Source organism: Sorex fumeus, unplaced genomic scaffold, assembly GCF_029834395.1.
Source record: "Sorex fumeus unplaced genomic scaffold, SorFum_2.1 ptg000019l, whole genome shotgun sequence".
Classification (NCBI taxonomy): Eukaryota; Metazoa; Chordata; class Mammalia; order Eulipotyphla; family Soricidae; genus Sorex; species Sorex fumeus.
This window is the reverse complement of record NW_026606076.1, coordinates 73898-99243: the sequence shown is the minus strand read 5'-3', so window position 1 is coordinate 99243 and position 25346 is coordinate 73898. Positions and strand designations below refer to the sequence as shown.

Here is a 25346-nt window from a genome sequence, read left to right as displayed (position 1 = left end):
ACTCCTGCTTGCTCCTTGGTGCCGCTGGCCGCTGGCGGTCAGCCTCACTGCTGGCCTAGGGCTGCTGACTGCCTAGCATTTCTCAACCTCTTGTCACGGTTTCTGAGAAGCTTCAGCTCTTAAAAGTCTGATTATTGTTCGCATTTTGCTGCTTGTGCGTGCCACTCGAGCCGCAGAACCGCACCCAGACGAAGCGCTTCGTCCAAGCTCTGGCATTGCTCGAGAACCAGCTCTTGGGGTCATTGTGTTGCCTTTTGTCTGTGCCTCTTGGGCTGGGCCGCCTGGAGCAGTAACGGGCCGCTGCTGGGGCCATGGGTTCGCAGCCGGCCCCTCCCCGCGCCCTCCCGGAGGCTCTGGGTCAGTGCGCGTGCTCCCGCCCCCTCCCCGGGACTGGCCGTCCTGCTTCTCTGTGCTCTGGAGGTGCTAAGGAAATGCAGGGCGGTCCCGGGGCCGGGCTTCCCTTGGCTGCGTGTCTGCTTTTGGACTAGAAGACGCCTGTCGGTCCCAGAGCTGCTCCCAAGTGGGGGGAGCACCGGCGGCGGAGGCGCGTCCGGGTGGGGGGAGTCTTGCCCCTTGGGAGACTCCGTGGGGATCTCCGCGGCGGCGCTGCAGGGGGAGGAGGGGCGCACGGCGAGGGCCAGCCTCTCGGGGCTGCTGGCTGGCGACGGCGGCGCGCGAGCGCGTCCCTGAGCGCGGCCTGTCTTGTGTGTCCCCGTTGCAGGTGGCGGCGGAGGCAGCGTGCCCGGGATCGAGCGGATGGGCCCCGGCATCGACCGCCTCGGGGGCGCCGGCATGGAGCGCATGGGCGCGGGCCTGGGCCACGGCATGGAGCGCGTGGGCTCGGAGATGGAGCGCATGGGCCTGGTCATGGACCGCATGGGCTCGGTGGAGCGCATGGGCGCCGGCATCGAGCGCATGGGCCCCCTGGGGCTCGACCACATGGCCTCCAGCATCGAGCGCATGGGCCAGACCATGGAGCGCATCGGCTCGGGCGTGGAGCGCATGGGGGCCGGCATGGGCTTCGGCCTGGAGCGCATGGCCGCGCCCCTCGACCGCGTGGGCCAGACCATCGAGCGGATGGGCTCGGGCGTGGAGCGCATGGGCCCGGCCATCGAGCGCATGGGCCTGAGCATGGAGCGCATGGTGCCCGCGGGCATGGGGGCCGGCCTGGAGCGCATGGGCCCCGTGATGGAGCGCATGGCCACCGGCCTGGAGCGCATGGGCGCCAACAACCTGGAGCGCATGGGCCTGGAGCGCATGGGCGCCAACAGCCTGGAGCGCATGGGCCTGGAGCGCATGGGCGCCAACAGCCTGGAGCGCATGGGCCCCGCCATGGGCCCGGCCCTGGGCGCCGGCATCGAGCGCATGGGCCTCGCCATGGGCGGCGGCGGCGGCGGCGCCGGCTTTGACCGCGCCATCGAGATGGAGCGCGGCAATTTCGGAGGCAGCTTCGCGGGCTCTTTCGGTGGCGCTGGAGGCCACGCGCCGGGGGTGGCCAGGAAGGCCTGCCAGATCTTTGTGAGAAACGTGAGTGACCTCGGGAACGTCGCAGGCTGCAGCGGGGAGCGGTGGGCTCGGGAAGCCTGAGGATGGGAGGGGCCGCGGGCAGGGCTGCCCCCTCGATGGGGAACGGAGTAGCGGGTCGAGGCTCAGGGCTCCCGTGGAAGAGGGAGCGGTGGGTTCTGTGGAAACCGGGACCCCATGGGGCGCTGAGAGAGGCAGCTGGAGGGACCTCGTTTCTTTGGGTAGAAGAAGGAACCCCGAAAGCTTGGGTGGGAGGAGTCCGTTCAGAATGACTGCTCCTGCTTCTGGCTCACACTGTCCCCTGTGCCACTCCCCAGGGACACCCGGCAGTGCTCAGGGTCACTCCTGGCTCTGCGCTCAGGCACACTCCGGCTGGGGCTCAGGGGACCCTTCGGGCTGCCGGGGATCGAACACTGATCCGGCCCCGTGCACGGCCAGTGCCCTCCCCGCTGTCCTGTTGCTGGGACCCTGTGGTGAGCTGGTTCAGAGGCTCATTTCCCCCCCACCTGCTGGGAAGGCAGCTGGTGACCGATGGTGCCCCCCACACCGTGCCCTCTGCCAGTCATGGTGCTCGCGCTTAGGGGTCGATCCGATCGCCTCATTGTCTTTCTTTTCTCTTCCCCCTCAGCTCCCGTTTGATTTTACATGGAAGATGCTAAAAGACAAATTCAATGAATGTGGTAAGTGTTGGGGAGGCTGTCAGTGCGCTTCCGGGACCTTGGGGGGGGGGGGGGCAGCTCGGCTGGCACGAAGCTTCCTCCTAGTCTCTGGGCCTGAGGGGACTTGCCGTCTTCCTGCCTTGCTGAAAGATCCTCGCGGTTATGTCAGGGGCGTGCCCCCGTGTTCCCGTTTCCAGCTTTTGGAAAGGGGCGGGTGGGGTGTCCCCACTTTGCAGATGAGGCCGGTGGAGAAGCCGGTGCCCAGGCTCGCGTGGTCTCTGAGCGCTGGAGCGTGGCATAGCACATGCCGCAGGCCCCGGAAGGCTGTTTTGCTGGGCTGCAGGGAAGGCACTCACCTTGCTCGTGAGCCGGCCCGAGTTAGATCCCCGGCACCACATTTGGTCCCCTGGGCTCAGCCACTGACCCCTAAGCACTGAGCCAGGAGGAAGTACGGTAGCTGATGGCCAGGCAGGTGTGGGTCACCTGGGCTGTCACAGCGTTTCAGAGCCCAAGCAGCACGTGAGGTGACGTGGTTCTCTTTCCTCCGTGCCCTCCAAGAGCCAGGCTCTGGGCACTGGGCAGGGTGAGGACAGTGCCCCCACTGGGAAGCTCACTCTGGGCCCCTCCAGGTGGGCTGCTCGTGCCTCTGCTCAGGAGACCGCGTGCCCGGCTGGGCCTTAGCCCGGGTGCTCACTCGGCCCCCAAACAACGACCCATTGAGTCTCCTGTCCCTGCCCCTGGTCCACTCTCCTGTTGCTGGTTTGTCCTGGCTGGGGGCCTGGCTGGGTCGGCTCCTCCAGGCCCTCCGTTTCCGGTCTTCCTGGCTCCTCAGCTGTCCCCGCGCCTGGCTCTGCTGGTCCCTCTCTTGGCCTGCGCCGTTGAGTCACGGCCACAGCCCGCCTTCCTGCCCTGGTCGTGCCCCTTCCCCCTCCCCTCCGTTTCCACACTCGCTCACTCTTCAGAAAGTGAAATGGGACCCCGCCCCCCACCCCCAGGAGGGGCCCAAAGGTGCCCCTCTGCGTGCAAGAGGAAGTCCGAAGCCGCAGGCCTTCTCGTGACTCGCTGGCTCCTTCCTCCTGCGGCTCCTTTTCGTCCCTGATCCCCGAGTTGCAAGTGCTGATTCCAGAAGTGCTCTGAGCCCTCCTGAGGCGCTTCGACAGCTGTCCCATGATGGCGCTGTCGCCCTGGCCATTCCTGGCGGCCGTCTGCCCCTGCACACCCAGTCCGCAGTGCTTGACGTGTCCCCGGACGCTCAGCTTACTCGAACACGAGTCACCTGCTTGCTTCCTTCCCAGCCTCAGCGTGGGCGCGGCAGGGCCCCTGTGTGGACGGTGGCTCGGAAGGTGGCATTTGCCCAACCAGTGGCCCCTTCCCGAGGGGAAAGGCGGCAAGTTGGTGTCCCCTGGGGCGGCTCATCGCCGGGCACCAGCGAGCCGGGCCTGCAGCTGGCAGCGAGGGGGCAAGGGGCTGTGTCGCGGGGCTCCCCGCGTCAGGGCCTTTCCCCTTGGACTCTGCACCGTGATCCGCATGTCGATCGCGCCTGGCGGCCGGGCTGTGGCTTTGCCTGACGAGCTGGTCTCTCCTTCCTCCCGTGCCCAGGCCATGTGCTCTACGCCGACATCAAGATGGAGAATGGGAAGTCGAAGGGGTGCGGTGTGGTGAAGTTTGAGTCGCCCGAGGTGGCCGAGCGGGCCTGCCGGATGATGAATGGAATGAAGCTGAGTGGCCGGGAGATCGATGTTCGGATCGATCGAAACGCTTAAGCGGTTGCCTTTTTTAAACATCGAGACCAGACCTCTGAATTTGTATTTTTTCTTGTTAACCATTTTAATTTGTTGGCTGGATGTATAAAGATGTTTAAAAAATTCAGTTGCTTTTTTGGGGTAATTTGAATTACTTTTTTAATGACCGGGGTTCCATTTGACTGTTTGCATTGAGATTGCAATGTGCGCAATTTTTTTTGTAGTTGTGGCATCTTGTTGACATCGAATATGACTTTGATAATAAATACCAGTTCCTGAAAGCTGCTTTGCTTTTGCGTGTGTGTGCTGGGGTGTGATCGGGAGGGTGGGGGGGAGCGGGCGAAGGGGCCAGGGGAGCAGCTCGGTCTCCTTTCTGGGAAGGGTGTCCTTGCCCTCGGCCACAGGCGCCTCTCATGGTGAGGGGTTCAGTGGGGTCCTCACACCCCTGCTCCCTGGTTCAGCTGCCATGCCAAACCCCACGTGCCAGGCGTTTCTAGACCCCGGGGCCTAGGTGGCACCTTCCCCGTGGCAGAGGTGACAGCTCTCCGAGGCCCTGCTGCCTCAGGCCATTACGGGGCGCCCTGTTCCACAGAAGGACCTAGGGGCCAAGGGTGGAGCTGGCGTCTCTGCTGTGCGGACCTTCATCAAGGGGGTGTTTCTCCACATTTCTTAGACTTTGAAAACGAAACCTGGTGGCCCCACCTGCCCCTTTTAATGGCCGGGATGGGTCAGTCGGGCTGGAGACCACTGCCCCTGCTTGTCCCCTCTGATTTTTTTCGAGTTGCTTCGTGGGGGCTCTGTCCATGGGAAGGACCCCTTGTGAGTGCCCCTGGGTCTGACCATGGCTCCGCTGTGTGTGCCGATGGGGAGTGAAGGAAGCTGAGACACGGGGGCTGTTTTGATTTATTTCCACAGAGCGCTTGGCAGTGCCCCGGGCTCCCATTGGTGCCAGGCGTGTGCACCCGCCCTCTGAGCCCTCTCCCTGGCCCCCGGAGTTGTTGTCAAGAGAAGCCTTTTGGGGGTGGGTTGTGTTGGTGGCCAGACCTGGGGGCTTCTGCGACGTCATGGACCCTGGGCGACTGCGCGGGTGGCTTATCGTCCCCGTGGTATGGGTTGGTTCTCCATCGGATCTGCCACAGAAGTGGGGAGGGGGGCGGTTTGTGGACCCCTCGTAGCAGCAAGTGAACTTCTGGGGTAGCGTTGGGGATGGAGAAGGGGTCCTCCTGCCTCCCTCGAAACAGTGGTCCCCACCAGCCCACCCAGAGCCTCCACGTACCCCAGAAGCCAACGTCGTCGTAGACCTCCGTCTCTCTGCAGGGAGCACAGTCGGGTGAGTGAGCGCCAGCTTGTGGGGGACAAGATGTGCCCCCCCACCCCAGAACCCCCTTCCCGCAGCCCCTCCCAGCCTCACTCACAGGGGCAGGAGTGCAGTCCTGGGCACGTAGCCATCTGCAAGACAAGACACGGCAGGCTTGGGTGGGTGTGTTTGCCGCGGGGGTCGGGGGGCCGGCTCCCCACCAGGGCCGGGCCAGGGTGCACTTACACTTGCCCTTGGCGTCCCGACAAAGCATCTCGTCCTTGCTGGTGAATTCGATCACCTCCAGGATCTCCCCGCGCCGGATTCCTAGGTGCTTGCCGCCCCCTCGCCGCGTCTTGGCGTTGGGGTCGATCATCATCCTCGTTTGGATCACGATCTCCCCCTCAAACTGTGGAGTGCAGGGGTGGGAGGGTGAGCGAAAATAGCACCTTTTTTTTTTTTTTTTTTTGCTTTTTGAGACACCCAGCGATGCACAGGGGTTACTCCTGGCTTCTGGCGGTGCTCGGGGGACCCTATGGGATGCTGGGAATCGAACCCGGGTCGGCCGCGTGCAAGGCAAACGCCCTCCCCGCTGTGCTATCGCTCCAGCCCCTTGTTTTTGCTTTGGGGTCACACCCTGCGATGCACAGGGGTTCCTCCTGGCTCTGTGCTCAGGAATCACCCCTGGTGGTGCTCAGGGGACCCTATGGGATGCTGGGAATCGAACCCGGGTCGGCCGCGTGCAAGGCAAACGCCCTACCTGCTGCGCTATCGCTCCAGCCCGAAAATAGCCCTTTTTTAAGTTTTTTGGGGGGCTACACCCAGTGTTATCTGGTTACTCCCAGTTTGTGCTCAGGAATGAACCCTGGTCCCCTCCGGGCACCCGGCGAGGGCCCCCAGTCTGGCCCTCCCCTCCAGACCCCACCCGACCCCCACTTAGCTCAATCTCCACCTTGAACTTCTTCCGGAACTCGCGCTCTGCCTTCTCCGCCTTCCTCATCTGCTTCAGGGACTTCTGGTCTGCCGGGGGCAGTGGCGGAGGCTGCACCTTCTCCTTCCTGACATACCCAACCCAGAAGTTGGGGGGCACGTGAGCCAGGGGCTTCTCTCCTGTTCCTCCACCTTATCCCACCCCACCCGCTGTGGTACCTGAGCTCTGGTTCCGGCGGTGGCCTCCTGGGCAGTTGCTCCGTGAATGACGTTTTCTCTGGGGACAGTTGGAAACACCAAGTTAGGACTCGCTCCCTTAGCCTGTGGGCCGGACCTCGCGTGGTGCTTTTTTTTTTGTTTTTTCTTTTTTTTTTGGGTCACACCCAGCGATGCTCAGGGGTTACTCCTGGCTCTGCACTCAGGAATGACTCCTGGAGGTGCCCGGGGGACCATATGTGATGCTGGGAATCGAACCTGGGTTGGCCACGTGCAAGGCAAACGCCCTACCCGCTGTGCTATCGCTCTGGCCCTCAGACCCAGTTTTGAGATGAAGCTTCAAGGCCAGAAAGGCAAAGCCAGCGCTGGGCCAGGGTGGTGCGGGCTGGGCCTGGTACACCCGAGTGGCCAACCCCAGTGTTGGGCATATTTGGGCAGGGCACTCTGATGCGGGAGGTTGAGAGTGGGTGGGCCACTGGGGAGGTGAGGGGAAGCCCAGGGTTGCAAAGGGCCGAGCAGTGGGTTGGGTTCCGGCGGGCAGTGTGAACCATATCCACCAGTGTTCCTTGCTGACTCCTGACTGCTTAGGGGTCACTCCTGGCAGGGATCAGGGGACCCCACTCAAGTCTGGGTCAGCAGCCTTTTTTTTTTTTAAGTTTATTTTTTATTTAATTTTTTTTTTCTGGGTCACACCTGGGCATTGCACGGGGTTACTCCTGGCGGTGCTCAGGGGACCATATGGGATGCTGGGAATCGAACCCGGGTTGGCTGCATGTAAGGCAAACGCCCTACCCGCTGTGCTATCGCTCCAGCCCTAGCTTTTTTTTTTTTTAATGGGCGAACCTGTGAACACCCAAGACAGGGATTGTGGGAAATGATGAAGTGATTAGAACCCCGAAGAAGGACAAGCCCGGAATGAGGGTGTGGGGAGCCCCTGACACCCCAGACAGGGATCAGGAGGGACTTGGAGGGTCCTGCCAGGAAGCCTGGAATCACCTATTGCTTGCTCCTGGGAAAAGCATCTGATAGGTTGGGGGGGGGGGGCACTGAGGTACGTTCCCCACCCTCAGTCCCCTATGGAAGGTTCTAGATAAAGTCGGGAAGTGGGCCTAGCACCCAGACGCAGTCTCCTGACAGGCCCTGTGCTGGGGTGGCCTTGAGCTGGGGGGGTGGGTGCTTCCCCCAAGCCTCTTGAGTTTCCCTGGTGGGGAGCAGACTTGAAGGGTGTGAGACCAGGCCCGAGTCCTTGGATGAGCCCGGGTCGCCTCCAGCCTGTCCCCAACTCAGATGTCTCCAACCCGGCAGCCCGTTACATGCTTCCATCTTTGACCCTGTGTCCCTCTCAGTAACCTGCCCACCAGGACCCTTCTAAATGTACCCCTTTGGGGCCGGAGAGAGTCCAGCAGAGAGGGCGCTTGCCCTGCACGGGGCTGACGGGTTCGATCCCCAGCATCCCATAGGGTCCCCCAAGCACCGCCAGGACTGACCCCTGAGTCCTGTAACGTGTGTCTCCCAAATTAAATACATGTATTCCTCTTACTTGGCCCACTCCATGGGCCCGTGATGCCCCAGGGAGAAGCCCCGGGTGCCCCTTTTGGCTGGAGCTGTCCCCAAATGCCCCCCTCCCCCCTCCTCACCTGCAGCCTTGGGCCTGGGGCTGGGGTCCTCCTGGGGCTCCACGTCATCGTATAGCTCGTAGATGTCATCCGTGTCCCTAGAGGCACAGCACCTCAGGGGGGGTGGTGGTGAAGGGCCCTCTCAGCCCCCCACCTGCCCCTTCCTGCCTGCCAGCGCCCCTCCCGGACCCCCGCACTCACGGACGGGGCTGTCTAGGCGGCCGGGCCTGGCAGAGGGTCCCAGCGGCCGAGCGAGTCCTCCGCACAGCTGTGGAGACACAGGAGCTGGGGGGAGTCGGGCGCGGCCCGGGCCCTCTGGGGGTGTCCCCTTCCTTGTGGCCCCAGGTACCCGCACCCACCTGAGGCGGCCCCCATGAGGCTCCGGTAACTCTGGATGTTCCTGGGGCCCGGGGGCAGCGGGGGTTTGACAGGTGGGGGCCCCAGGCTGCTAATGGACGGCAGAGGCCTCCGCCGGGGTGGGGCGCTGCCCGGGAGGCACAGCTGTGAGCCCCTGGCCGCGAGAGCCCCCGGTCTCAGCCGACCTGCACCGAGGCCCAGTGGGAATTGGGGGCCTGAGCCCCCCGTGACTGAGGGCAGCGAGCTCTCAGACACGGAAGTAGGGAGCCGGGGCTTTCTGGGGTACTCGGCGGGGGGATGCTTCTGCGGCCTAGCCTGGGGCTGAAGTTGTGGCGGCTTTCCCCGGAGCAGCTGGAACTCGGGTTCCGAAACGGTCCTGGGGAGGCTGCCGGCCGCCAGCTCAGGGGGTGTCCTGGGAACGGCCTGGAACGGCGGCTGCTGTGGCCTTTTAGGGAGCGCGCCGCCCACCAGGGGCTCCGACGTGGTCCTGGGTAGGTGACCCTCCCGTGTCAGCGGGGGCTTCTGGGGGTGGGCGCCTCTCTCGGGCTGCGGGGGCTTCGGGGTGTGGGGTGGGGGGTAGCTGACGGCTGACTGTGAGGACTTTCGGGGGGGTGCGCCAGCCTCGGCCCAGGGGGCGGCTTCCATGGACTCCGACATCAGCTGCTTCCTGGTGCCCACAGTGGGCCCCAGACCGGGCTGCTGGGGGGCCTTCCTGGGGGATTGGAGGGGCTTCTCAAACTGCTTGGAGAGTTCCCACATCTCAGGTGTCGGGGGCTCTATCTCCGGGAACTCAGACTGGGGGGACTTCCTGGGGCTATCGGTGAACTCAGGTTGTGACAGCTTCCTGGGGGTGGCAGGCTGCGGGGACTTCCTAGGGGCGTCAGAGAACTCAGGCTGTGGGAGCTTCTTTGCAAGAGCAGGGAACTCAGGCTGCGGGAGCTTCCTGGGGGGCTCAGGGAACTCAGGCTGCGAGGGCTTCTTTGGGAGGGCAGGGAACTCGGGCTGCGGGGGCTTCTTTGGGGAGGCAGGGAACTCAGGCTGCGGGGGCTTCCTGGGGGGCTCAGGGAACTCAGGCTGCGAGGGCTTCTTTGGGAGGGTAGGGAACTCGGGCTGCGGGGGCTTCTTTGGGGAGGCAGGGAACTCGGGCTGCGGGGGCTTCTTTGGGGAGGCAGGGAACTCAGGCTGCGGGGGCTTCTTTGGGGAGGCAGGGAACTCAGGCTGCGGGGGCTTCCTGGGGGACTCAGGGAACTCAGGCTGTGAGGGCTTCTTTGGGAGGGCAGGGAACTCGGGCTGCGGGGGCTTCCTGGGGGGCTCAGGGAACTCAGGCTGCGAGGGCTTCTTTGGGAGGGCAGGGAACTCGGGCTGCGGGGGCTTCCTGGGGGGCTCAGGGAACTCAGGCTGCGAGGGTTTCTTTGGGAGGGCAGGGAACTCGGGCTGCGGGGGCTTCCTGGGCCCCACACTGAACTCGGGCTTCGGAGGGTGCTCGCTGAGATCAGTGGGTGGAAACTTCTTAAGGAGCTTGTTGATCTCTGGCTTTGAGGATTTTCTGGGGAGGCCGCTGGTCTCGGGTTGAGTGGCCTGAAACTTGGCCTGCAGGCTCCGGAAATCCTGAGGGCTCCCCTACGGGACACGGAATCGAGTCACATGGGGCCTGGGGACAGGTTGCACCCCCTGAAACCGTCCTTTCAGAGGGACCAGCGCCCTTCCTCACCTCTGCCCTGGTGATTCTCTTTGGGTGCCAAGGCTGCCCACCGGTGTCTGCACGCTGGCCCCCACCCCCTGCGGCCCTAAGCCTCTGATTTCACCCTCAGCCCCCCTCTCCCTTGCTAAGCCTCTTTCTTTCTCTCTTTTTATTTATTTTTGGTTTTCAGGGCGAATCCTGGCTCTGCACTCAGGAATCGCTCCTGGCGGTGCTCAGGGGACCCTATGGGATGCTGGGAATCGAACCCGGGTTGGCCGCGTGCAAGGCAAACGCCCTACCCGCTGTGCTACTGCTCCAGCCCTGTGCGACTGCTCTGACTTCTCTTTATTGTTTTGGGCCCTGTGGGTAGTACTCAGGAATTACTCTGGGTGGTGCTTGGGGAACCGTACGGGGTGCCAGGAATCGAACCTGGATTGGTTGCGTGCAAAGCAAATTGCCCGACCCTGTCACTCCAGCCCCGACCTCTCATTTGCTTCGATCCTTGCTCACAGCCCCCTGCCATCACCCGCCAGAGGACTGCCCCTGGTCTCTCCTCCTTCACCCCCATCACAGGCACCAGGAGACCCCCGTTACTTCTGTGTACCCCCATGTGCCTTCTGCCCAAAATGAGGTTTTCTCAAATAGTCGCAGTGAGTCAGGCTCTGTCTGGCCACCCTGCCCGTCACCTGACCCCCGTCACCTGACCCCAGCGCCCACTTCCCCTGCTCCCCACAGCCCTGGGGCCTGAGACACTTCCCCTGATTTTTGAAAAGAACCAGATGCAGGGGCTGGAGCGATAGCACAGCGGGGAAGGTGTTGGCCTTGCATGCAGCCAACCGGGGTTCGATTCCCAGCATCCCATATGTTCCCCCGAGCATGGCCAGGAGTAATTCCTGAGCGAAGAGCCAGGAGTAACCCCTGTGCATTGCCAGGTGTGACCCAAAAAGGAAAAAAAAAAAAGAACCAGATGCAGCTGGGTTCAATCCCTCGCACCCCATGGGGTCCCCCAAGTGCAAAGCCAGGAACCCTCAGCCTTGAGCACTGCTGGATGTGGCCCCCAACAAAAATTAAAAGGAGGCAGTGAGATGCGTGCAGGGCGTTGGGGGGTGGGGGCTCTCCCAGGGGCCACAGTGATGGGGTGACGGGTGGGGTACGAAGGTAGGGGCAGGGCCTCTGCCCTGCTGGTGCCTCACTGTCTCCATCCCGCAGAACTGGCCAAAGTGGGCATCGAGGGGGCTGGAGCGGTAGCACAGCGAGGAGGGCGTTTGCCTTGCACGCGGCCGACCCGGGTTCGATTCCCAGCATCCCATAGGGTCCCCCGAGCATCGCCAGGAGTCATTCCTGAGTGCATGAAGCAGGAGGAACCCCTGTGCATTGCCGGGTGTGACCCAAAAAGCAAAAAAACAAAACAAAACAAAAAACAAAGTGGGCATCAGTGTCCTGAGCCCCCCGTGTGCCTCTATGAAGCTCTGGGGTATGACTCAGAACAAGGGGAACCCACAGGATGGAGAAATTCAAGTCATCTGTCACGCCATGGTGGACTATCGGGGCTGGGGGAGACAGTGAGTGTGACCCACTTTGTCACCCTTTCCTGCTGACCCCGGGTGGGGGATCGCTCCTCTTCCATGTAAAGGCCCCTGGAGCATTGGGCTATACCCCATCTCTTCAGGACCTTGGAGATGGTCATTCCTTGTTTCTCAGACCGGGCAGAGACCCTTCACTTGAACCCTGCACCTCAGAATCTGCCCATGGGAAGTGAGGGCTCGGGGGGGGGGCAGGGATTGGGGTGGTCTACTGGGGGACTCACCATGGCTGCAGGCGATGAGGGTCCAAGAGTCCTGCCTCACAAGAGTGGAGAACAGCGTTTGCTCCACAGCCTGGGGGCTCAGAGCAGGAAGGAAGGGAGGCGGGGACCAGCCCAGCCTGTCCCCAGATCCTGTCTGGGGACATGTAAGTTCCTGTCCCATTTACCACTGTCTGCAGGCCCCCCCCACCCCCACCCACACACCCACCTTGGAGCAGCGCAGGGGTTGACGCCCACCCTCTCCAGCCCGCAGCCCCCCACCAGCCACAGCTTCCATGGAAGTGGGGGGCCGCCTTCCAGGCGGTGGCGTGACTGGCTCTGGGTGGGAGACCCCGAGTTTTGGGGGGGTCCTTCCTGCTGGTGCCTTCAATGTTGCCTCATTTCATTTCGACACTTCCCTACTTCAAGCGGGACTTCTCTGTTCTGGGGGGTTGTGGGGGCCATTCAGGGCCTCATTCCTTTGGGCAGGGCGGGGTTCCCAGGCCAGTGGCCAAGTGGCCCGAGTGCCTGAGTCGGGTGGACCTATGACCTCACTCACCCTGACTTTCGCACGTAGTGGGTGCTTTGGGCAGCGCCTGGAGATTTTCAGTCCGGATTGGCCTGGCCTGGTCTGAGCTCCTGGAAAGCTTAGCCCAGGTGTGGTGACCTTTTTTTTTTCTTTTTTTTGCCTTTTGGGTCACACCCGGCGATGCTCAGGGGTGACTCCTGGCTCATGCACTCAGGAATTGCTCCTGGCGGTGCTCGGGGGACCATTTGGGGTGCTGGGAATCGAACCTGTGTTGGCCATGTTGACTGCGTGCAAGGCAAACGCCCTACCCGCTGTGCTATCGCTCCAGCCTGAGGTGGGGTGACTTTTTTGCTATTCCTGGCCAACTCCCCAGAGTGCCCGGAGATCAATCCTGGTGGCTGAGATGCGGTCACCTTGGACTGTGTGTGTGTGTGTGTGTGTGTGTGTGTGTGTGTGTGTGTGTTTGCATGTGCGTGCATGCAGTTACCTTAGACAACATGTGTGTGTGTTGGGGGTGCCACTGGCCTGTGGGTCCCCGATATCCTAGGTGACTGCCCTGTGGGTCCCCAACTTCAGGCTGGCTGTGTAGTCCTTGCCCTCTGGACATCAGGGAGGGTCACTGGGGATGAGCAAAAAGCATTTGGAACTTTTTTTTTTTTTTTTTTTGCTTTTTGGGTCACACCTGGCGACGCACAGGGGTTACTCCTGGCTCTGCACTCAGGAATTACTCCTGGCGGTGCTCAGGGGACCAGATGGGATGCTGGGAGCAAGCCGCCAAGATGCCCCCCCCGCCCCTGTACCCCTCCCCTCCCGCTCCCCCAGGCCCGCTCAGGGAGTAATTCCTGAGTGCAAAGTCAGGAGTAACCCCTGAGCATCGCAGGGTGTGACCCAAAAAAGCAAAAAAAAAAAAAAAAAAAAAATGTTGCTGGGGGGCTGGAGCAATAGCACAGTGGGTAGGGCATTTGACTTGAATGCAGCCAACCCAAGTTCGATTCCCAGCATCCCATATGGTCCCCTGAGCACCGCCAGGAGTAACTCCTGAGTGCAGAGCCAGGAGTAACCCCTGTGCATCGCCGGGTGTGACCCCTCCCCAAAAAAAAGACGATGCAGGCTTGTACCACATGGTCCCTCGAGCAGTGCTGGGGTTGATAAGCTTCCAGCACAGAGAAGCAGGAATGGCCCCTGAGCACTGCCAGATGGAACCACCCCCACGGGCCCCCAGAAAAAAGCCAGGAAGGTGCAACCAGCCCAACGCCGGGTGTGACCCCCCCCCCAAAAAAAAGACGATGCAGGCTTGTACCACATGGTCCCTCGAGCAGTGCTGGGGTTGATAAGCTTCCAGCACAGAGAAGCAGGAATGGCCCCTGAGCACTGCCAGATGGAACCACCCCCACGGGCCCCCAGAAAAAAGCCAGGAAGGTGCAACCAGCCCAAGGGCCGTGTCCAGATCAGGGCCAGCAGCGTCGCACTATCCTGAACCCCAGCCCTGACCGCTTCCCCTTAAAAGGGGAAAGAGAAGACCCCTGGGTCAGGGCTGAGGGGGATGGGCAGCGGCAAAGGAGGGTCCAGCAAACCCCTCCACCGTGGGGAATACCCAACCGCCATCTGGGAGGGTTTTGCCCGGGTCCTTCTAACCTGGGAGGTGGGGGACACCCTGCGCTGTGTTACAACCTGGAGCCCCACCAGGCTCTGTCGCTCCTAACACTTCCCATCCCTGTAGCCTGTGGAAGTAGCAGCTGAGCAAGGTGGGGGCCACAGGAGATGCCCCCTGGGCTGGAGGCGGGTCAGGGAGCTAGGTGGGGGCACAGCTGGGCAAGGAAGCAGCATCTTCGAGCACCCCTGGACTGCTCACGGAGGGGCAAGGGACCCAGAAACAGCACCGGCTTGCTCCGTTATTGTTACCCGAATCCCTCCAAGGTCGAGCCCCACCCCCCACCCCAGCCAACCAAGAGCCTCGCGACAACACTGGACACACCCTGCAAGCTAGCGGTGGTGGCAGGCGACTGACTCTGCAGGTGCGAGCGGGGCGTGGCCTGGGAGGGGCGTGGTCCGGGAGAGGGGCGTGGTCCGGGAGGAGAGGGGGCGTGGCCTGAGCATCAGCCCGGCCCCTCGCGTGCTCCTGGGTCTCACCTGCGCGCGTCGGTGCGCAGCTGCCCGGGCACAGGGGGGTATGGGGGGGCGCTGCGGGGCCGGCGAGGCGGTGGTCCTCCACCTGCAGCGTGATGGCAGGCCGCGAGGCCGTGGACAAGGCGCACTGCATGCATGAGCCGTGGTCTCAGGTGTGGTCCACCTGATGCAGCTAGGGGCAGGTGGGGGGCCCCGACCCCCTTAACCCCCGCCCCCCCCAGTGGAGGGTAGCAGGCAGGCGCCCTGCCGTGGCCTGGTGGTCTCTAGACTTGCCTTCGCCCCGGGTACCCCAGCCCCGTCCCGGGGGAACAACGCAGGAGGCGGGCAGAGGCAGGCGCGAGGCCGCGGGCGCAGAGCAAGGCACGGAGGCCAGAGATTTATTAGGCAAAAATCCTGTATTTCGGCGGGGAGCGGCGGTGGCTCTTCCGACCACCTGGGAAAGGGGGCGGCGACAGCGCCAGCTGTGCCCCCACGCTGGGTCCGGCGGGTCGCAGGTAAGGAATCCCCTCCACCCATCCCGGCGATCACCTGCACGCACCTGGGGGCGCGTCCGAGCCGCCCTGGGGTCTTCGTGGGCTGCCGCCTGCACCTGCGGCCAGAAGGGTGGGTGAGGGTCAGCGCGGGGAGCCGGCGCCCCCCGCCGCCCCCGCGGCCCCCGCACTCACCTTGGCTCTTCTTCCAGACGGCGGCGCTGGAGGCGGGCGGCCCGGGCGCAGCGGCCAGGAAGGGGCGCAGGCGTGGGGGGTTCAGGCCAAAGGGCGCGGGGTTCAAGTAGGGCCGGAAAGGCCCCGAGGGCGTCGGGGCGGGGGTGGCGAAGGGCTCGAGCAGCGGGAACGGCAGGCCCGGCCCCGAGGCGGGGTCGGACTCCGCGGGGCGCTCGGACACTGGCGGCTCCTTGTCCAGGGCGGGGGGCTGCGGCGGCGGCGGCGGCGGCGGGGGGGGCTGGGCTCTGGGCACGCTCGGCGCACACATGCAGGTGCTTGAAGAGGGAGCGGTGTGTGCGGAAGCGCAGCAGGCAGTTCTCACACCTGGGGGGCAGGCACAGGGATGGGCTGGCTCCCCCCGCCCCCACCCCCAACAAGCGGGTGGGGGGGCTGGGGTCCAGATCACGCATCGGGGCTGGAGCGACGGGACAACGGGCAGGGTGCTTGCGTTGGCTCCCGGGCAACCCACATGGTCCTCCAAAGCCCACCAGGTGTAGCCCTGAGCATCACCGGGTATGGACCAAACACACACACACACACACACACACACACACACACAAAATAAATGTCCAAATCGCACCATCTCGTTCCCCACCTGCAGGGGTGGGCGGAGGGGCTCGCTTTATGCCCACAGCCCTTTCGTGGCCGCGCCCTAACTTAGGTCGGAGCCCCGAGAAAACGAGGACGGGAATCTCAATTCTGACTTAGGTGAGAGCACCTGCTGGCTGGGTGGGAGGAGGAAAAGGGGGCGGGGGCGGAGCAACGGCCACGGAGGCCCCGCCCCAGGCCCGGATCCGCCTATCAGGTTCCGTTGCGCTCCTGGGCGGGGCGGGCCCGAGACCACGCCCAGCTGCGGGATCTCTGGGTGGGACCCGGGGAGGGAAAGGTAACCGGCCTGCAGAAGGGCGCGTTTGGGGCTGGGCAGGGGGTCTCACTTGAAGTAGCGGTTGGGTTTGTAGTGCAGCTTGCCGTGGACCACCAGTTCCTGCATGCTGGGGAACGTCTCGGTGCAGCTCAGCGCCGAACAGCGGAACAGTTTGCCTGGCGGGGCGGGAAAGGAAGCAAAGGCGTGCCAGGCACGTGTCCCAGGGAACCCCCCCGCCCCGCCCTGCCCCCCCCCCCCACGGGGGCACTCTGCATGCCACCCGGCCCTACCTTCCAGAGACTGTGTGGGTGGGCAATGGGTCCGCAAATGCTGGGCCAGGTCTCGAATGCTGGGGAAACTGAGGCAGCAGCCAGGGCTGGAGCAGGCTATGTGCTTACCTGTAGGGATACACAGGGAGGAAGGGGAGTCACCTCCCCGCCCGCGCTGTCCTTTCCAGGTATCTGCCTGCTGGGCAGGACCCGGTGGGAACCTATCAGCCACTTACTCTGCCTCCCCCATCAGACAGGAGGCCAGTGCGAAGCTGGCCTAGGGCATCAGGGCACACCCACGGTGCCCAGGAAGTGGTGATCTCCCACGAGATGGACCCCAGGTTTGCAGACAATTTGTACTCATGGGTATAGGGGTTGTGGAGGCCAGAGCCGGAGGTGCTCAGGGATCACTCAGGGGTACCAAAAATGGATGTCAGGGACTGAACCCCGATCAGCTGCTTAAAAGGCATAAATGCCCACCCGCTATACCATCTCTCCAGTCCCGTGAACTCATTTTTTTGTTCTTTTTGGGTCACACCCGGAGATGCACAGGAATTACCCCTCCTGGCTTTGCACGCAGGAATTACTCCTGGCGGTGCTCTCCCGGGAGACCATATGAGATGCTGGGAATCGAACCCGGGTCACCTGGTGGTGGCGGCGGGCGACGTCGGGGAGACCGCAGGTCCTCGCTGGTCCCGGAGACTGTGCTGGTCAGACCGAGACCAGGGCCCGGGTCAGGATGGGCAACGTCCTCCGAGGCTGGCAAGGAGCCCTGCTGCGTCCCTCCGGCCCCAACACGTTCCCACACGGGGGGTGTGGCTGCCCGGTCAGGGCCTGGCTCCTCCCCCATGCTGGAGTAAGTGGCTGCTGCGGGGGCCACCGGGGACACCGCCTCCGGGACGGTCTCACTGGAGCTGGGCTCTGCAGTGGCCGGCTGGTTGGGGCATGGGTCCCCCGAGGGCTCCTCTTCCTGGAGGACGGAAGAGGCTGAGAGAACCCAGGGCCCGGGGACTGGAACCCAGGGCCGCGGGGGAAACCCGTCCCATGCCGCCGAGATGAATCGCTAGGCTCTGCATTCCTGCAAGCTGCCAGATCGGCTTCCACCTTAAGGGGCCACCCCGATGGTTGAGGGAGGTGGGACCCCAGGGTGTCCCCAGGCTATCCGAAGCAGCTCCTAGGTGTTCCTTCCCCGAGAGGGCAGAGACCCCCACCCCACCCCCCCACAACTGCAGGGACGTGGCCCAAAAGGATGACGCCGGGAGGCGAGGCTAGGGAGATGCAGGAGGGGTCAGAAATGACCAAGTCTGGGAGCGGAGGAAGCCCGGGGCAAGGCCGGGTAACGCTCAGGGGCGTGGCACGATGGATGTGGGCGTGGCCCGGCGATGCCTGGGCGTGGCCCGGCGATGCCTGGGCGTGGCCCGGTGGTGGCCTGGGCGTGGCCCGGTGGTGCCTGGGCGTGGCCCGGCGGTGCCTGGGCGTGGCCTGGCGGTGCCTGGGCGTGGCCCGGCGGCGGTGGGCGTGGCCTTGTCCCAGCCAGGCCCGGAAGTGGGGAGCCCGGCAGGGGTGGGCGAGGGCCCGGATGTGGGGGCGGGGCCGGCCGGCCGATGGACGCGCCGCAGGCCGCTCCCCAGCAGCCCCCGCTGCCTCCCCGCGCTCACGCCCCCCGGCGCCGCGCTCACCATCCTCAGCCCGGCTCGGCCTCTCGTCCTCGCAGCTCCGGCGGAGGCTCGCAGCCTACTCCCACGGCGGCCGCGGGCTCGCTTTCACAACGGCGCCATTTTTCCGGCCCCCGAGTCTCGCGAGAGTGGGGGGCGGGGCCTGCCGCCGCCGCCGCTGCCGCCGCCGCTCGAGGGGGCGGAGCCTGAGTCCCTCCCAGCCTTGCCGGACCCCCATGCCCCACTGCCCAGGCCAAAGCCATGCAACTTTTTTTTTCTTTTTTTTTTTTATTTTTGGGTCACATCTGGCGAGGCACAGGGGTTCCTCCTGGCTCATGCACTCAGGAGTTACTCCTGGCGGTGCTCGGGGGACCCTATGGGATGCTGGGAATTGAACCCGGGTCGGCCGCATGCAAGGCAAACGCCCTCCCCGCTGTGCTCTCTCTCCAGCCCCTAGACATCCTTTTATTATTATTTTTTTTGCTTTTGCTTTTTGGGTCACACCCGGCGATGCACAGGGGTCACTCCTGGCCCATGCACTCAGGAATTATCCTGGCGGTGCTCCGGGGACCCTATGGGATGCTGGGAATTGAACCCGGGTCGGCCGCATGCAAGGCAAACGCCCTACCCGCCGTGCTATCACTCCAGCCCCATGATGGCTCCATTTTTGTATACGTAAATGAAATACTGCTTTTCTTTTTCCTTTATGTCCTTTGTATAGTTTTATTTTATTTTATTTATTTTTTTGCTTTTTGGGTCACACCCGGCAATAATGCACAGGGCTTACTCCTGGCTCATGAACTCAGGAATCAGTCCTGGCGGTGCTCAGGGGACCCTATGGGATGCTGGGAATCGAACCCGGGTCGGCCGCATGCAAGGCAAACACCCTCCCCGCTGTGCTCTCTCTCCAGCCCCCATGCAACTTTTTATTTATTTATTTATTTTGCTTTTTGGGTAACACCCGGCGATGCACAGGAGTTACTTCTGGCTCATGCGCTCAGGAATTACTCCTGGCGGTGCTCGGGGGACCCTATGGGATGCCGAGGATCAAACCCAAGTTGATCCTTGCTACCTGCAAGAGAAAAATGCCTTTTTTTTTTCTTTTTGGGTCACACACAGCCGATGCTCAGGGGTTACTCCTGGTTCATGCACTCAGGAATGACTCCTGGCGGTGCTGGGGTGGGGGCACCCTATGGGATGCTGGGAATCGAACCCGGGTCGGCTGCGTGCCAGGCCAACGCCCTCCCCGCTGTGCTATTGCTCCAGCCCCGCAACTACTTTTTTTTTTCTGCCTCTCCTCTGCAGCTGACTTTGCGTGCGGCCGACACAGGTTCCATACCCAAAATCCCATAGGATCCCCTGATTTCCGCCAGGAGCGATCCCTGAGCACGGAGCCAGGAGTAAACCCTGAGCCCTGCTGGTGTGGTCCAACCTCCACCCCTACAAATGAAAATGGGTCAAAGAGTCAACAGGGTGTGGGGTTGCCGGGTGGTCAGGGGCACCCATATTCAGGTGCAGGAAGGTAAGTGTCAGGTGCTGGCTGTTAGACTATGCTGCGTTGGGGTCGGCTCATCAGAAGTTCAGGCCCCGGCACCCTCTCTGGGCCGCTGAGCACCACCAAGGAGCAACCCCCAAACACTAAGCCAGGAGGAGCCTCTGAGCACTGCTGGGTGTGGCCTGAGAATCCTAGCTCCACCTCCAGCACCCCAACCCCAAACCTCATTCTCCCTCCTACCCTGCAGACTCTACTGCTGGGAGCTGGGCTGCTGAGAAGCTGGAACACCCCCAAGTGCCCAGGGGTGAGGGCAGTCAGCTCAGGAGGGTTCAGGGCCCCGAGAGGAGGCTGTGAACCAAAGCTGATTCAGACCCAGCTCCCAGGAAATCCCCTGACGGTAAGACCTGAGGCTACTGATCAGTCCAAGAGGCATTTCTGTGTGGGTTGGTTTTGTTTTGGTGTTTAACGGAAAGGGACCACACCCGGGGTTGATGGGCATTCTCGGGCCAATCCAGGCGATATTCAGAGACCAGGCAGGTGCCGGATGAATGGGTGGACCCAGATTCTAATCGGAAGAGTATTTGCTCCCTCCACACAAACCACTGAACAAAACCGAGAGGGTTTTGTTTCTCCACCCAGGCCTCTGTTTTCCCTCCTGTCAAATGGGAGCTTTGCGGGCTCCGCCCTCATGGGGCTGAGAGAAAGAGGTGCTGGTGGAGGGGTATGAGGGTGCTCAGAAAGTTGATTCACGGTTCACTTGGCAAATCTTTATTGCCCCTGCGTAATGCATCCTTGTGGAGGCCCTGAATCTCTGACCGTTGCATTGCCCGCGGGCCATACTCAGGGGACAGCTGGGAGGTAGGCTGGACCACTGGAGGTCGAAGGAAATGAGAAGTGAAGGGTGACAGGCAGGGCTCAAGGCCTTCAGTGCAGCGGTGACGACCAGGACCCAGAGCCCCCTGGCTGGGCTGGGAGCCCCAGGAGCTGGTCTTGAGCCAAAGTAACCAAGACAAACAGGAGTCCTGCTGGCAGGGCCTGGCATCCCAGCAGGATGGGGGACACATTGCGGAGGGGGTGGAGCGTTCTGGGCTCCCCCTTTTCTTCATTCAGATCTTCTCCACGTAGTTTCCTGGGAAGAGGCCCTCCTGGCCATGCAGTCTGCCTTTCCACCAGCCCGAAGGGTCTGTGTGAGAGAAGAGAGCATGAGAGGGTGCCCCCAGCCTCCCAGAGACTCGACCTCCCTCAGACCCTCTGGCTCCCACTCCGTTCATTTCTAGATTGTATGCTTTTTTTTTTAATTTATTTTTTGCTTTTTGGGTCACACCCGGCAATGCACAGGGGTTCCTCCTGGCTCTGCGCTCAGGAATTACCCCTGGCGGTGTTCAGGGGACCCTATGGGATACTGGGAATCGAACCCGGCTCGGCCGCGTGCAAGGCAAACGCCCTCCCCACTGTGCTATCGCTCTAGGCCCTGTGTGTGCTTTTTTTTGTTTCGTTTGGTTTGGGGGCCATACCCGGCGATGCCCGGGGGTGACTCCTGGCTCTGCACCCAGGAATTGATGTAGGCAGGCAGGCAGAGAGGGCAGGCCCCCCCCCCCAAGGCTAATGCAGTGCATTTCCTGAAGTTGCAAAAGACAACCTTGCAGAAAGCAGGAACTAACGCCTGGTAAGACCCTTACCTGGTGCCAGCAACAGACCCAGAGAAGCCCCAGCAGAAACAGAAGGCCAGGAAAGGAATTTCAAAGAAGACCACCGCCACTCCCAACCCTACCCGCAACCTCCTTAGCAACAGACTCTTACCTAGATAGAAGCCCCACCTGGGGGCAGGCTGGAAAATCCCTATAAAAGCCACCTTGAACAAAGGAAGGGTGTTCAATATGTTGCTTCCATGTGCTGCTTGTGCCCGTATGTACACACGTGATGCCTGAGCACATGTGTCGCCCACATCTCCCCAATTGAGACGTGTGCTTTCATTCTTTCACGTCTAATGCTGGGACGTGAAAGAGCCGTGAATATAATCTCAGGGCTAGGATGAAAGAGACGTTACTGGGGCCTGCTCGAGGCAATCGACGATTAACAGGATGATGAAATGAAATGAAATGAAAATGAAATGCTGGGATGTGTGTAGGGGCTCTTGCCCCTCTGTCTTGCGTGCGTTATTCTCTACCGTATTTCTCTCTCTCCTCCCCTTCAAAACCTCCAAATAAAATCTGTTTCACTTCACTGTTTGTCTGCCTGAGATTCTTTTCTGTGAGGCGAGACAAGGACCCCGTAACCCTGAGTTCCGGGTGGCAGAGTCGTATGGGGAGAAAGTGACCGTCTTTCTCCTCCCCACGTCACATAAGCCGCCTGTGTGGCCCACCAGTATCAGAATTACTCCTGGCAGCGCCCAGAGGATGGGACCTGGGTCGGCCGCTTACAAGGTAAATGCCCTACATGCTGTACTATGGCCCCAGCCCTGCTATGTGCTTTTTGGGGGAGGGGTTTACTTTAGTTTTGGGGGCCACACCTGGCATTGCTCGGGGGCAATTCCTGGCTCTGTGCCCAGGACTGACCCGGTGGTGCTTGGGTTGGTGCTTGGGTCAATGAGGGTGCTGGAGATTTGAACTGAGTCCTGCGACGTGTAAAGGAAGTACCTTATCAGGCTGTACTATCTCTCTAGTCCCTTTTGGGCTTTTATTTTGAGGGGATGGGTTACACACAGTGGTTTTTAGGTGCACGCCTGGCTTTTTTTTTTCTTTTTTGGGTCACACCCAGCGATGCACAGGGGTTCCTCCTGGCTCTGCACTCAGGAATCACTCCTGGCGGTGCTCAGGGGACCATATAGGATGCTGGGAATCGAACCCGGGTTGGCCGCGTGCAAGGCAAACGCCCTACCCGCTGTGCTATCTCTCCAGCCCCCAGGGTATCTCTTATGGTCCACTGAGCATCACTGGGTGATGGCGTGGTGGGCTGACCCAAACCCAACCTCCTCCCCCCCCCCCCCCCCCCCCCCCCCCCCCCCCCGCACCTGAATAACAAACCACCTGATTTCCTGATTTTGTCTTTTTTACCGTTGCTAATCCCTATGGAAACAAGAACTATACATGGAGGGAGAGAGAGGTAAGTAGGGCTGGGGCCCACAGTACAATGGGCAGCCTTAGGGCTGGAGCGATAGCACAGCGGGTAGGGCGTTTGCCTTGCACGCAGCCAACATGGCCAACACAGGTTCCATTCCCAGCATCCCATATGGTCCCCCGAGCACCGCCAGGAGCGATTCCTGAGTGCATGAGCCAGGAGTAACCCCTGAGCATCGCCGGGTGTGACCCAAAAAGCAAAAAAAAAAAAAAAAGAAAAAGAAAAAAAACCCCAAAAAACAATGGGCAGCCTTGCATGCAGCCGACTCGGGTTTGAGATCCAGCACCACGTGTGAGCTCAGAAGTGTTGGTCCCTGACCACAGAGCCAAGAGTAAGCCCCGAGTCCAGCCTAGTGTGCAAACAAAAAGAAAACCGAAAATTCCCAAGTGGGACCCAGGAATGGGCCCTGTGCAGTTCCCACAGTCACCGGCAGGGGCGCTGTCGAGCTCCAGCAGCGGGAAAGGGTTTCCCCTTTCGGCGCAAAGTCGATGCAGCAAAATCGATGCAGTTCCTGGCAAGGAAAGGGGCACCCTGGCGGGGGTCTGGGGGAGTCTCTACGTCCTGGGCGGGGGGCGTGGCCGGTTCTTGGGCTGCCTGGCCTGACTCCTGACCTGACTCCTCCCAGCCCGCGCACCTTCCAGGAGGATCTCAATGACTTCATTCACGTTGAAACTCAGTTCATCCACGTCCTGGCCCACGTACTGGTACAGCGCCCGGCACCGCGGACCGTACGCCCGTGGCTGGGGCTTGGGTCGGCCCACGCCGGGCACGGGTCGTTGCCCCACGCTGAGCTTTCTCTGCATGCTGGGGACACAGAGGAGAGGTGGGTGGGGGGTGGGGGATGGGGGTGGGGGGGGACACAGGCTCATCACCACTCCCAGAACACGTGCCACTCCCGTCCCCGTCCCCGTCCCCGTCCCAGGACAGCCTGGACACCATCCCCACCGCCACCTACCCGGCGACCCCCTGGTCTGGCACGTTGAGGAACTCTGTGTTATGCTCCGAGGGGGGCCGAGCCCTTGGGCGGCGGCTGGCACCCAGGGCTGAGGAGGGAGGGGCCTGGGGGCGCTGCTGGGAGCTCCTTCCAGATGTGATCTCCAGGGGCAGGGGTCCCCTTCTGCCAGCGGGGGGCACTCCATTGCGGTCCTGACCTGCGGGAGGAACAAGGACAGGCATTTATCTGTCATACTAGGAGGGGACTGGCATTTGCTTTGCACGCGGCCGACCCGGGTTCGATCCCCAGCATCCCATAGGGTCCCCCGAGCACCGCCAGGAGTAATTCCTGAGTGCAGGGCCAGGTGTAACTCCTGTGCATCAACGGGTGTAACCCCCCAAAAGTATATATATATATATATATATATATATATATATCTGTCATACTAGGAGGATTCGAGGAGGTCCTGGGGCCAAGTTCCCCCCTCTAAGAAGGTGAGCAGTGCCCTCCACTCAGTTTGTCCAGGACCGGGCAGGCTTTGCAGAGCTAAGATAACACCCACTGGGCTGCAGAGATAGCACAGTGGGAGGGCTTTTGCCTTGCCTGCGGCCGGCCACCAGGGTTTGATCCCAGAACCCACCTATGGTCCCCAGAGCCCCACCAGGAATGATCTCTGAGTGCAGAGCCATGAGTAAGCCCTGAGTATTACAGGGCGCAGCCCACCCCCAAAACAGGATTCTCCCCCCACCCCCAGTCCTCTGTATCCCGACTTTTTTTTTTCTTTTTGGGTCACACCCAGCAATGCACAAGGGTTCTCCAAGCTCTGCGCTCAGGAATTACTCCTGGCAGTGCTCAAGGGACCATATGGGATGCTGGGAATCGAACCCGGGTCGGCCACGTGCAAGGCAAACGCCCTACCTGCTGTACAACTGCTCGAGGCCCTGTATCCTGACGTTTTTAATGTGGGTTCACCCCACACCACAGTGTTCAGGGGCTACTTCTGACTCAGTGCTCAGGGATTACTCCTGGCGGTTCTCAGGGGACCATATACGGTGCTGGGATCAAACCTTTCAAGGTAAGCGCCTTAGCCTTTGAATTCTTGTACTATCTCTCCAGTCACTGCAGCAGGGATTTTGAGGGTGGGTTCTTGGAGGATGGAATTGGAGCTCGAGTGGAAAGGGAATTTGCAAGAACTGCAGTAAGCAGTCGAATTGGAGGAAGGGCTGACGGTAAGAACCACGGTGGGAGGGCTGGAGTGATAGCACAGCGGGTAGGGCGTTTGCCTTGCACGCGGCCGACCCGGGTTCGATTCCCAGCATCCCATATGGTCCCCCGAGCACCGCCAGGAGTAATTCCTGAGTGCATGAGCCAGGAGTGACCCCTGTGCAACGCCTGGTGTGACTCAAAAAAGGAAAAAAAAATAGAAAAAGAACCACGATGAGAAGTTGGCGAAGCTAATTAGCTTTCCTGATGGGGCTGTCAGATGTCAAAGGTAGGGAGAGGAAAGGTCAAAGGTTACCCAGGGTAGAAAGCTAGAAGGCTCTGATTGCTCTGCCCAACTGGGAGATTTGGGAGCTCCTGAGCATTCTGGCTGGAGTGGTTTTTGTCAAAAAAAAAAAAAAGATGTTTAGGGGCTGGATCGATAGCACAGCGGGGAGGGCGTTTGCTTTGCACGCGGCTGACCCGGGTTCGATTCCCAGCATCCCATAGGGTCCCCCGAGCACCGCCAGGAGTCATTCCTGAGTGTGTGCATCGCCGGGTGTGACCCAAAAAGCAAAAAAAAAAGAAAAGAAGAAAAAGATGTCTAGTTTAGGTAATGCAACCCACAAGAAGCCACGGAAGAAAG

General features: G+C 61.7%; 4 protein-coding genes across 11 annotated transcripts in view; 1 reads left to right on the top strand and 3 right to left on the bottom strand.

Annotated features, from left to right (window-relative positions):
* The window catches only part of HNRNPM (heterogeneous nuclear ribonucleoprotein M), a 38446-nt gene extending 34236 nt beyond the window's left edge, over positions 1 to 4210 (top strand). For 7 of the 8 annotated variants that reach the window (XM_056113179.1, XM_056113178.1, XM_056113171.1 and 4 more), the window contains 3 exons: positions 722 to 1527; positions 2153 to 2204; positions 3783 to 4210. In XM_056113179.1, coding sequence (XP_055969154.1) covers positions 722 to 1527; positions 2153 to 2204; positions 3783 to 3946 — 1022 coding nt within the window. In that variant the 3' untranslated portion in view covers positions 3947 to 4210. The remainder of the gene's footprint in view (positions 1 to 721; positions 1528 to 2152; positions 2205 to 3782) is intronic. The other variant, XM_056113177.1, reaches the window with a different exon arrangement.
* A 715-nt stretch (positions 4211 to 4925) lies between these two features.
* PRAM1 (PML-RARA regulated adaptor molecule 1) lies at positions 4926 to 11858 on the bottom strand. The gene is made up of 10 exons (XM_056113237.1): positions 11830 to 11858; positions 8344 to 9961; positions 8186 to 8252; positions 8006 to 8082; positions 6372 to 6429; positions 6175 to 6280; positions 5469 to 5631; positions 5341 to 5374; positions 5202 to 5236; positions 4926 to 5055 (listed from the first exon to the last, which is right to left on the bottom strand). Exons 1-10 carry the CDS (start codon positions 11830 to 11832, stop codon positions 5018 to 5020), a joined length of 2199 nt encoding a protein of 732 aa, XP_055969212.1. The 5' UTR covers positions 11833 to 11858; the 3' UTR covers positions 4926 to 5017.
* Positions 11859 to 14882: 3024 nt separating this feature from the next.
* On the bottom strand, positions 14883 to 18109 carry ZNF414 (zinc finger protein 414). Its single transcript, XM_056113192.1, is given in 7 exon segments — positions 14883 to 15050; positions 15127 to 15400; positions 15402 to 15489; positions 16101 to 16206; positions 16321 to 16428; positions 16945 to 17269; positions 17979 to 18109. Coding segments are annotated over 7 exon segments (969 nt in total). The 5' UTR covers positions 17982 to 18109; the 3' UTR covers positions 14883 to 14985.
* Positions 18110 to 20338: 2229 nt separating this feature from the next.
* The window catches only part of MYO1F (myosin IF), a 35860-nt gene continuing 30852 nt past the window's right edge, over positions 20339 to 25346 (bottom strand). Inside the window, exons 26-28 of the mRNA XM_056113059.1 lie at positions 23522 to 23717; positions 23201 to 23370; positions 20339 to 20632 (exon numbers count right to left, since the gene is read on the bottom strand). Of these exons, the coding sequence (XP_055969034.1) occupies positions 20556 to 20632; positions 23201 to 23370; positions 23522 to 23717 (443 nt within the window). The 3' untranslated portion in view covers positions 20339 to 20555. The remainder of the gene's footprint in view (positions 20633 to 23200; positions 23371 to 23521; positions 23718 to 25346) is intronic.